Here is a 12,737-nt window from a genome sequence, read left to right as displayed (position 1 = left end):
CACATGTGGAATCATGTAGCAACCATAAGAAGTGTTAAACAAATCAAAATATATTTCATTTTGGAGATTCTTCAAATAGCCACCCTTTGCATTTTGATGACAGTTTTGCACACTCCCTGCGTCGTTTCATGAGTTATTGGCATTCAAACAGGCAGCAATCTGGCCGGTATTTTTAATTTTCTTTTTAAATTTCACCTTTATTTAACCAGGTAGGCTAGTTGAGAACAAGTTCTCATTTGCAACTGCGACCTGGTCAAGATAAAGCATAGCAGTGTGAACAGACAACAACACAGAGTTACACATGGAGTAAACAATAAACAAGTCAATAACATAGTAGAAAAAAAAGAATCTATATACATTGTGTATGAGGTAGCACCGTGATAAAGTCTCACTACACTGGAAGTTAATAGGAATATGATTTTTAGATTGTGAAAACGTCTATCATACATGTCAGATACTCAATACTGGTCGATGTCATAACTCGGGAGGGTATCTTCTCTCGAATGAGCCATTGATCATATTTCTGCGATATTCTTACCTTGAAAAATGTGTAAATTAACAGAGGGTCTAGCACATTTTTGCCATTTGTCTGCCTCTTTAGTCCAGGGTGCATTGCATGGTGCCGTTGACAGAGATATTATAGAAACGAGATAGGAATCAAATCAATTAATATAAAACACCACACCCAACATACTGCTGACCAATCGCGTTCACGTTGTCATGCCCCTTCACGCGGTTTCTAAGCTAATCATCGCGCAGTAACTTCTCAAAGTCAGTGGAAATGTATAGAAAAGTTCTTATTTTCCTCGAATCTATGTAACGCTATGATTCCAGAGCTATATGATAATACAGAGAGCAAGTTCATTATCTCACATCTCAGGAAAAGATTTGCAAATTTTGGGATTTTGAACTAGCACGAAATAAACTCAAATTCATACCATGAAGGAGAGTGCTCCTTGTCACAGAATCTTCCAGAATGCAATACACGGCCCATTGACGTAGCATGGGCAACATTTCCCATCTCCTCAAAAGTGTATCTGTCGTTGCGAATGTCAGACTCCTGTCTGTGAGGCATATCAATCTGCAGGTTGGACATGGTGAGATTGTAGACTCCAAAATCTGATAATGCAGTTTGTTTAGGCGATTTTACAATTAACTAGTTACGCTACTGCCTCTGATCTGGAGGACAAACTAAACACAAATGCTTCATTTGTAAATTGTGTCTGAGTGTTGGAGTGTGCCCCTGGCCATCGTCAATAAAAAAATAATCATGCTGTCTGGTTCACTTAATATAAAGAATTTGAAATGGTTTATACTTTTACTTTTGATACTTAAGTATATTTAAAACCAAATAATTTTAGACTTTTACTCAAGTAATATTTTACTGGGTGACTTTTACTTGAGTCATTTTCTATTAAGGTATCTTTACTTTTACTCAAGTATGACAATTGAGTACTTTTTCGACCACTGTTGCTACCTAGCTTGCCAGCCAGACCATAGAGAGAGTATTGCATTGTGGATTTTGTAGTCGACTTGACCTGCAACAGATTTCCACAACGATTTTCCATGTTGCTACCAACCTCATTATAACGCCAAAATTAAAAATTTGTTCACAAAATATATTGTTCTCACCTATTAGTGTTATTTAACATGGCAAATTAAAGGATTTAGTGGATTTTAATAAACTGCATGCTTTCCCGACAAGTTGTAATGGGAGAACCACACAACATGTCATCGCATGACTCCAAGTTTACATTGATATGATGGTGTCACACCCTGATCTGTTTCACCTGTCTTTGTGCTTGTCTCCACCCCCTTCAAGATGTCGCCAATCTTCCCCATTATCCCCAGTGTATTTATACCTGTGTTCTCAGTTTGTTTGTTGCCAGTTCGTTTTGTTTCGGGAAGCCTACAAGTAGTATTCCCCTTGCGCCTGTATGTTCTAGTGCCTGTTTTCTAGTTTATCCCAGTTTTGACCAGTCTGCCTACCCTGAGTCTGCCTGCAGTTCTGTACTTTGCCACACCACACTTGATTATTGACCCCTGCCTGCTCTGACTATGAGAGTGCCTGCAGTTCTGGACCTTTTGCACCCTATTTGGATTACCGACCTCTGCCTGCCCTTGACCTAGTAATAAACTTTTGTTACTTCAACACTGTCTGCATCTGGGTCTTACCTAAAACGTGATAGTACGAACTGGCCATGACTGACCCAGCAAACTCGGACCAGCTCCGCAACCGCATCTCCTCCCAAGGAGCCACCATTGGAAGGTACGATGAGGTGCTTCGGGGTCTTATGGAAGGCTCCCAGACCTTGGCCGAACGCCATGACCAAGCATTGAACACATTGCTGGAGCAATTCTGCGTGTTGTCTGTTAGGCAACCTACCACGACGGTAACCTCCCAGCCCCTCAATAACCCGGCTGTAAGCAGCACTGCCTCCCCAGTCACCCCGGTTTCCAAAGAACCCCTCTTACAATAATAATAATAATATATGCCATTTAGCAGACGCTTTTATCCAAAGCGACTTACAGTCATGTGTGCATACATTCTACGTATGGGTGGTCCCGGGAATCAAACCCACTACCCTGGCGTTACAAGCGCCATGCTCTACCAACTGAGCTACAGAAGGACCACTAACCCCATTGCAACTCAGGCGAAACCCTGAGGAAAATCAAACCAGGAAGTGGCTTCTATTTTGAAAACTCCATGTTCCATAGCTTGCCTTTGCTCCATTTAAAGGGATATGTAACTGGGAGTCTCGTGAGTGAAACCATCCGAAGATCAAAGGTAAATGATTAATTTGATTTCTTTTCTGATTTTCGTGACCAAGCTACTTGATTGTAAGTGTACATAATGTTTTGTCGAGCGATTGGTGAACTTGCACAAATGCTTGTATTGCTTTAGCTGTAAAGCATAATTTCAAAATCTGACACGACAGGTGGATTAACAAAAGGCTAAACTGTGTTTTCCTATATTGCACTTGTGATTTCATGAATATAAATATTTTTTGTAATATTGTTTGAATGTGGCGCTATATAATTCGGCGGTTGTTGATGACAATTATCCCGGGTTAACGGGATTGCAGCCATAATAAGTTAAATTTCCTCAGGTTCTCGTGGTATTGGGATTCTCTTGGCTCCAGTGACACAATCCCCGCATTGACTGGTCTTCTGGTGCCATCATGGGCTGGGGCCCATTGCCTGAAGTCAGCACAACCTGCCCCAGGACGTCTTCCTGGGGGCTCGGAAGTTGCCATTCCTGAGTGTACCAGGACCGCCGGGAGGTCTTCAGTATGGCCCAGGCTACTTCGCTTATGCCGGGGGCAGATGTTCGTTCTCCAGGCTGGCTCCTGGTGGACCATGGCCTTTATGCAATAATACTTTTGGTGGCCTACCATGGTTCCTGATATCTCCGTATTCATCGCCGCATGTACGATCTGTCCACAGAACAAGACTCTTCGGCAAGCTCTGCTTCAACCTCTGCCTGTCCCTCACCATCCCTGGTCTCACATTGTCATGGGTCCCCCCCGTTTGATGGCCCTCCCCGTTTAATGGCAACACCGCCATTCTGACCATAGTGGATCGGTTTTCCAAAGCCGCCCACATTCCTCTGTCAGCACGTCTTCCGGATCCATGGACATGGTCTCCGACAGTGGTCCTCAGTTCTCGTCCCGGTTCTGGAAGGTGGTCTGTACACTCATTGGGTCATTGGCCAGCCTGTCTTCCGGGTTTCACTCCCAGTCCAACGGCCAGTCGGCCCGAGCCAACCAAGACCCGGGACGACTCTACGACCACCTGGAGCCAGCAACTAGTGTTGAATACGCCCACAACACCCTTCCTTGCTTTGCCACGGGTCTATCGCCCTTTGAGTGTTCCCTGGGGTATCAGCCCCTGCTCTTCCCTGAGCAGGAGGAAGATGTCAGCATACCTTCGGGCCAGATGTTTGTCCTCTGCTGTCATACCTTGACCAGAGCTTGGTTGGCCCTTCTCAAAACCACCTCCAGATATTGATGACAAGCGGATTGACCCCGGTGCCCCGGTATCGTCAGGGGCAGAAGGTATGGCTGTCCACTCGGGATCTGCCCCTCCTGGTGGAATCCTGCAAACTGGACCCAAGCCTTAATTTATTTCCAATGCCGACACCCCACTCAACCAGGTAGGTGCCCAGGGAGGATGCCAGGTGGCACCCTTGGGGGAGGAGGTACTGTCACACCCTGATCTGTTTCACCTGTCTTTGTGCTTGTCTCCACCCTCCAAGTGTCGCCAATCTTCCCCATTACCCCCAGTGTATTTAGACCCATTCTGTTTGCCTGTCTGCCGTTCTGTACCTTGCCACACCAGACTGGATTATTCACCCCTGCCTGCTCTGACCCTGAGACTGCCTGCCATTCTGAACCTTTTGCACCCTATCTGGATTACTGACCTCTGCCTGCCCTTGACCTGTCGTTTTGTCTGCCCCTCTACTAGCAATATGATATCAATATTTGGTTATAAGTGTTTCCACCTAAATGTTTTCTCACATAATTAATTTTACAGACACAAGAATATCTAACCTTGTGTAGTGTATTTTGTTTCTTAACATTTGGAAAGTTTTCCCGGAATGTTTTCTGTTTCCATTTTATCTGACATTTACTTTAGTTGGCTGGAAACCTGGTTAGTAGCTAGGTTTCCATCTAATTAGCAACATTTGTATGCGACTATTCAAATACGCATAAAGGAAATATGTACATTTTCCCACCAGTGGTGTTTCCATCAAACTGACTTGTTGCAGATAAAAATTAGTGTGGTGATAGTGCACACAATTCACTTCAAGTTTTCATGTACCGACTAAAATCTAATGTTCATTGTGTTTCCAGTGCCTTTTCAACTCTACCGATTAGTTTTGTCAAACTGTTGCTTTAAATATCAAATGGCCCTACTCTGGTCTTGGCACTTGCGCTCTAGGCAACAGCTCTCAGATACAGTGCTTGTAGGCTATGTGGTTAGGCTAGTCTACATAATGGGATTATGAATAAGTGGCAATGGTGTTTTTATTTGTCAAAACTGCAGTCAAGTATTGATCGTGTCAGCAGAATAAGACCCTCGATATTTATCAGAAAGCAGCATCAAGCTCATACCATGCACTTTCACCACCCTGTGAAATTCATCACTTATTTAATCTGTAGCCTAATTTAAATTGCATGGTTTCTGAAATTGTAGTGGGAGGACCACAAACCATATCATCTCGTGACTTACTTCAATATGGTTATATCATTATTTGCGCATAAAGGCATTTCCACAAATTTCTCGCATGATTAACTTTACTGGCACAAAAAGATCCCACCATGTCGAACGAACAAATGATCTGTCGGCATTTATAAAATTGCACAGAAATGTTCTGTTCCCATCATAGCTGTCATACATTTTTTATATATGGTATGACTTTACTCACAAACTGCGGATGGAAATGGATAGTGAGAATTCTAAATGACCAATTGTTAATGTTCAATGAACTTCTAGAATCTAGAGGCAAAAGAAACACACACCTACAGTATTCCAGCGAGGTGCTGGCTAGTGGAGTGGAACACTTAAAAAATAAAGGAGAGCCCCACACTCTAGGAGCTCAGATGCAAAAATATTTATGTCCAACTTTTCGACAGACAAGTTGTCTTCATCAGGGTATAATGACAAACACTGCGGGATGACTCATTTATATAGTGTCAAAAGACACACACAGGTGTGTGTGTTCATGGCCGGGTGTGTCACGTTCTGACCTTTATTTCCTTTGTTTTGTCATTATTTAGTATGGTCAGGGCGTGAGTTGGGGTGGGCAGTCTGTTTGTTTTTCTATGATTTGGGTATTTCTATGTTTTGGCCTAGTATGGTTCTCAATCAGAGGCAGGTGTCATTAGTTGTCTCTGATTGAGAATCATACTTAGGTAGTCTGGGTTTCACTGTGTGTTTGTGGGTGATTGTTTCCGTGTCTGTGTTTTTCACCACACGGTACTGTTTTGGGTTTCGTTCATTCCACGTTTATTGTTTTTGTAATCAGTTGTTCATGTGTCCATTTTCGCATTAAAAGAACCATGGACACTTACCACGCTGCATATTGGTCCTCTGATCCTTTTCGCCTCTCCTCTTCGGAAGAGGAGGAAATCCCTTACAGGGTGTGGCCTGATATCATTGGTTAATTCTCATGTATTAAAATAGCATACAAAAACATCCTATATTTTTCAATGAACTTCTATACCATGTAAAAAAAATCTGAAAATGGTCTCTTGACATGTATCATGTTGATAACCATGTATTGTATTAATCAAATGATAGTAATTAATTGAAAAGTTGACACTTACAGACGAAGCTGAGTTGAAACTCTAAGCTCAGCAGTTTGTCCAGGGCAGCGTGAGTGACCACACAGCCATAGATCACATTCTGGTCGTCCACCAAAGGGATAAATTTCAAGATGTTGACCGCCCAGTAGGTCCCTTCTGGGGTGCGGTCGACCGCTGTGACCGCTTGCTCTAGCTGGACCACCTCCCCAGCTCTGGTCCAGGAGAAGTAGATGAGTGGAGGGCTAAAACCCTCTGCAATACAGTGAAGCTCACTCTTCACATCCAGTACCACCATCGTGGAGGGAATGGAGAGAGTGGGTGGAACTAAGAAATGAGAGAGATGAATTTATTTGTTTCATGGTGAAGCGTTCAGATTCACATGACCAGTTGTGTCCAATGTTTACTTAACTTCCTGTTGCCCTTACTTGTCTGAGAGAACTGGATACATGAATGTCACATGAGGGAACAACTACAAATTAGAAACTACTTCATGGCATCCTTTCCTTTCTCCCTTTAGTGAATGTTATTGGATTGGTGAAAGCTGTGAAGAGGACCTCATGTTTTTACCTATCCAAACATGTTAGATCATTCAATACATCACGGAAGTGTGGAAGAGAGGTATTTGAGCAGGGCCTTAGACCTAATTTAAAACTGAAAGGACTACGAAAGACTTACCTTTGATGTCCAATGTAACATTGCTGGAGTGTAGCTCGGAGACGTTGTATCTGACTTGACACTCATACACGCCCTCTTGGTCAAGAGTGGCATTAAGCACAGTCAGAGAGAAGGTCCCATTGACAAATAAACTGGTGTCCCAACTGAAGCCTTTGTCGACATGGTTGTCGTCTGTCGTCCCGAAGGAGGCTATATGAGATCCGTTGAAGGTCCATCTGATCCCCAGGAGAGAGTCGCCTACAGGAGGGACTGAGATAGAACAGGGGAGAAGGGCAGACGTATGTGGCCGGACCCAAACTTCAGTTGGGGAGACTGAAAGAAAGAGTGAAAAAAGTTGAAAATATCAGTGGCCTATATACATGTTCATAAAGGTTTTGTCCTTATTGACAAACAAAAGTATCATCAGAGATGGAGGAAGTTACATCAAAATGTATCTAGTTACAAAACACGCGTAAGACTAAGTAAAATACAAAATACTGGTGCCGAAAAAATTCTGCAATTAAAATAAATGTATTTTGTATTTTCTAATCTGTAAAGGGGGAAAAAATGCCCTTTTGGGATATTACAACAAAAAAAAATAGTTACTTCAAACAACAAACACTGTTTTTTCCCCCTCGGACATCATTGCACACGCGATAGAACACCAGAATATGTACTACAATTATTTTTACCATGCTGCTGGACACTCCTCTCCTCTGTTTCATCAATTAAACTAAAACAATAACAAAGGTGCTGGGTCGAACAGTGGCGGTGTTTCCCACTTGACGGATTTCCGCTTTAAATTAGTCATAAATAAACTTCCCCACCCTTGGCTAACACGCTATGAGCAGTACCAAAAGTCCAGTTAATTGGCACAGTTCATGGCGTGTTAATTCACTCCATTATCCTCACTCTGGAAGTGCATCCCTGTGCATACAACTTTATTTCAAGGACCTCCACTCATCCATCAACACCTCTCATGGCCTCACACGAGTGCCTCACACGAGTGCCATCAGACTTCTGATACCAATGCAGCAAATTTGGCATGACGGGGGCCACAACATTTTGAAGTGCTATAAACAATGGTAGAAAAGTATTTTTAGTCATTTGAAAATGCAAAATACCATTCCCTGAAGTATCTTACTACAATGACATGTTTTTTAAGACGTTTCAAATACAAATGACCAAATACTCAAAAGTAATTGAAATACATATGTCAAATACATAGAAATACTACCATAATAGAAATACTAGAAATAGAGATACTCTGAGATCAGCAACGTCTTAATTATGAAGTTATGTAAAGTTCAACATAACCTGTAAGATCAATAGCTATATATACATCTTGGTCAACTCACTGAAAGCTCAGTTGATGAAACATGAGTGAGTTTAGAGCAGATTTACTTATCCCAGCAGACCACAATCAATCAATAAATCAATCAGATGTATTTTATAAAGCCCTTTTTACATCAGCAGTTGTCACAAAGTGTTTTACAGATTCACAGCCTAAAACTCCAAAAAGCAATCAATGCAGAGCACAGTGGCTAGGGAAATTTCCCTAAAAGGCAAGAACCTAAGAAGAATCAGGCTCCAAGGGAAGGCCAGTCCTTTTCTGGCTGTACCAGGTATAGATTTAAGACTACATGTGGCCAAATCATTTTTAAAGACATTCAAATGTTCATAGATTAACATTTTTTTACTAGGCAAGTCAGTGTTAAGAACAAATTCTTGTTTTCAATGACAGCCTAGGAGCAGTGGGCTAACTGCCTTGTTCAGAGGCAGAACAACAGATATTTGTAATACTTTTTTTTTTTTAATTCAGGGTTAGGCATTAGGGTTAGAAGTGTAATTAAGGTTAGGATTAAGGTTAGAGTTAGATTTAAAATTATATTTCATGACTTTGTGGCTGTGCCAGCTACTGACCACTCTGCAGAGCTGCTTCCAGATCAAGATTCATGATGAAAAACGTTAACCTGCAGAATGGTATCAGATGTACGTAACCTATGGCAAACTACATTCCTGGCTGTTGCTTGTTCCACGAGTGGAATTTCTTGAGAAATACATATAACAGCCATTGTCAAGCAACCAAGAGAAACACAAACCACAGAGATAAAAACGTACAACAACTTACAACAAAATGTTAGAACAGCAAATTATTGTTGTGAAAAGACTGCAATTCCTATTGGCTTCGAACACACAGTAGGCCTACAGTGCATGTATGCAATGTCACACAAATCTAAACCATCAAGTTAAAAAGGAGGAGGGTTGGTGAAATTCCATTTCATACTTTCTTTCCAGGCTTTCTTCTCACCTCTGACCAGCATCTCTCTCAAAAGGTAAATTTAGCCTCAATTTTGCAGAATGCTATATATAGGGTAAATATAGCTAAATACAATAGGAAGGCTTGGGAGACAATGTTCCACTACAGGAACACTGGTAAGGCTGGTTCCCTACATTAATAAATAACAAGCGCTATAAATTTTAGTAGATAGGATTAAAGGCAAGCCGTGAAGTTTGATACTTCAGGAGAAGGTGAAGTGTTAATATTAGCACAACTTTCAGAATGATGGATGGATGATGGGTGGAGTGACCAGGAGAGTGGAAGAAGAGGAGAGAAAAAGAACTAGAGCTGCGTGGCTTAGTTGGTAGGGTTGTGGATTCGAATCTGTATGCGTGCACTACCGTAAATTGCTTTGGATAAACGTGTCTGCTAAAAGGCTTATGTATAGTAGGAATCTTGATAAAGAGAAAGATCTGATTAGTGGACCCTAAGACTCCTAAGATCAGTGTCTGACCTGTAAGAAGAGAGATGACAAGATAGGTAATGAGTGACAACAAACAGAATACATGATGCATAAACTATCCCTATAGACATGGTTTTGAATGTGAATTATGAGTGAAACCTCAAGATGTGAGATATATTTGCTACATGTAAAGTAAAGAAAGATCTGAAAACTATTCTGAACTATTCTAATACAATACTATTCTCTAAGAAAATGTTGTTAGGGAGTTGGATAGAGCAAAACAAGATTAAATTGTGATATGACTGTGAAAGTATTCACACCCCTTGGCATTTTTCCTATTTTGTTGCCTTACAACCTGGAATGAAAATGTATTTTTGGGGGGTTTGTATCATTTGATTTACACAACATGCTTACCACTTTGAATATGAAAATATTTTTTAATTGAGAAACAAACAAGAAATAAGACAAAAAAACTGAAAACTTGATTGTGCATAACTATTCACCCCCCAAAGTCAATACTTTGTAGAGCCACCTTTTACAGCAATTACAGTTGCAAGTCTCTTGGGGTATGTCTCTATGAGCTGGGCACATCTAGTCACTGGGATTTGTGCCCATTCTTCAAGGCAAAACTTCTCCAGCTCCTCAAGTTGGATGGGTTCCACTGTTGTACATCAATCCTTAAAAAACTTCTCAGCGATAGCCCCCTTTTTTTCAATGTTCGCCTAAATAACATACCCACATCTACTTGCCTGTAGCTCAGGTCCTGAAAGGAAACACTTTTCAGTTTGTGGAAAAGTTAATTGAATGTAGGAGAATATAACACAATAGATCTGGTAGAAGAAAAAATACGAAGAAAAAAAACAACCAATCTTTTTCTACCACCATCGTTGAAATGCAAGAGAAAGGTCACAGTTAAAGCCATCACCCTGGTTGTAATTCCAACAGTGTCCACAAGTGTACACTGTACTCGGCAAGTTCAAGAGTCTGTTATTAACCCTAAGCACTTTTGAGCATAGATGGAAACACAATTAGTTTGTTTCGGGATCTTCTGCAGCTCATTCAGTCAAAGCAAATCAATAGCGATCCAGGGCCGTAATATGTTGATTCGCCCTACTTGTAGAAAAGTGCAAATGCCATCCTCCTCTCTTTCATGTTGCCAAAACGGTCTATAACTATCATACTGTACATGATTTTAGTTTGTTGTACTAGGCTACCTGGCTAAAATGCTTGTTTGCCTAACTTCCTTTCATGTGCAACAATGAACCAGCTAATTAACATCAGCCTGCTACATCTAGTTACATATTGAACTTCCATCCTCTCAGGCAAGGGGAACAATGTACGTATTTAAGGTAGGATCAGAATCACCGATATATTCATTGGCCAGTACGGAGAATTCAGTAAAACCATAAGTTCAAATCCCTATCTCCATCCATGGCTAATTTAGGAAAGTGTCAATTTTAGCTAAGCTAGCTAGCTAGCTATAGCCACTGGAGGACAACAACATAACAAGATGCAACAATTCAAGTTTTTTCTGTAAATTCCGTTTGGCTTTTGGTGTGATGTGATTGGTGTGAATCCAAAGCCAGAACCATTTACAGTTGAGCTCACTCAGTTTAGCTCAACGCTGATGGGCTATTATTGTTATAAAAAATGTTTTATCAAGGGAGGCCAAATGCTGGCTTCCTTTGTATTCAGTGCTATGGAGAGCAACAATATCATACTCTTTTTGACCAGATAGCATCAGATAGATGGGCTACACATAAAGAGACAGAGAGGCGCTATTTTGTTCACTCTGATGTTTTCTTCAGTGAGATATATTCAGTCTCTTGTAAATTGAAGGAAAATTATGGAGCACAAAGAGACAAAATAAAATGTATTACATTTTTTTCTTTGTACATTTTTTCCATGAATACACGCCACCGACAATGTCTAGCTTAAACATGTTGATCTCATGGACAGTGGTCAGTCCTTGCATCATAGCTCTAATCAGAAGGTGGTTACATTTCTCCAACCCCATCCATTAGCTTTGTAAGCAAACCAAGTGGCAGGACTGCCTTTTGGCTGAAAAACGTTAGATTTTGCCCTTCAATTAGTTTTAAAACAACTCTTTACATGGACATATATCACATTTAAAGAAAAAGAAAATGGTTAGCAACAAACATTAATTATTATATTCACATACAGTAGTAAAAGCAATAATTGATGTATTCCCTATAATGTGCAACTACGCATATTCAGTCACCACCGTACTGTAGGCCTATACTGAATCCTAGTCCGACAACTGTCAAAATTAGGTGTTGCGGAAAAAACAATCCAACGTCTGACATATAAATTCTCCATAAACAAAATGACCAACACTTAAGTTTTACTTGCATGCTAACATCATGTAAATCCAATGCTTACCAGAATAATGGTCTAACACTTACCCAATCCTCATTTAACATATTACTACTGCTATTGACACTATCAGAAAACGACATTTACAGCAATCATTCAGCTATCTGAGATAGTTGAACGCATACAACGCCACACTCGCAGATTGTCACCTGGATTTAATGTGAAACCAGGGCAAACATGCAAATCAATGTGGCTTGTTTGTTATCATGAGTGTGAGGGCAATGGCACAACACTCACCATGCTTTATGATTGTCAGAAAGTAGAGGCAGAGAAGGACTTTACACTGCATGGTCCGAGCTTGTCCCAAGACTAATTTCTTATCATCTCTCCCTCACCGGCTCTTATATGGGGGGCAGTGGGCGTGCTTTTATCCATGAGGAGACACAGGGGGATAAGACATTTTGTCCCGAAGCCCCTCAGGAGAGAAAATAGGGGGCTTGTGCTGTAGTTGGCTAATTACCCCCCCCACCCCCCAGTCAAACTGACAGATGGAGAGAAAAAGCAAAGGAAGAGTGAGAGTAATGTGCAAAGACACACAAATGGGATAGCAGTCACTTAAAATTCATTTGGGCCTACGGCCAAGGTTTTTGGGCTACTTTACATTGGTGCTGCGTTGCGATGGCCAAATGCT

General features: G+C 41.1%; 1 protein-coding gene across 1 annotated transcript in view; it reads right to left on the bottom strand.

Annotated features, from left to right (window-relative positions):
- si:ch211-180a12.2 (uncharacterized) overlaps nt 1–12,445 on the bottom strand; it is a 61,280-nt gene extending 48,835 nt beyond the window's left edge. The window contains exons 1-3 of the mRNA XM_052485738.1: nt 12,344–12,445; nt 6,987–7,298; nt 6,333–6,635 (exon numbers count right to left, since the gene is read on the bottom strand). Coding sequence (XP_052341698.1) covers nt 6,333–6,635; nt 6,987–7,298; nt 12,344–12,395 — 667 coding nt within the window. The 5' untranslated portion in view covers nt 12,396–12,445. The remainder of the gene's footprint in view (nt 1–6,332; nt 6,636–6,986; nt 7,299–12,343) is intronic.
- Between the last annotated feature and the right edge of the window lie 292 nt (nt 12,446–12,737).

This window comes from Oncorhynchus keta, chromosome 3 (assembly GCF_023373465.1).
Source record: "Oncorhynchus keta strain PuntledgeMale-10-30-2019 chromosome 3, Oket_V2, whole genome shotgun sequence".
NCBI lineage: Eukaryota > Metazoa > Chordata > Actinopteri > Salmoniformes > Salmonidae > Oncorhynchus > Oncorhynchus keta.
Note: the sequence above shows the minus strand (reverse complement) of the source record. Positions and strands in the feature narration are given on the sequence as shown.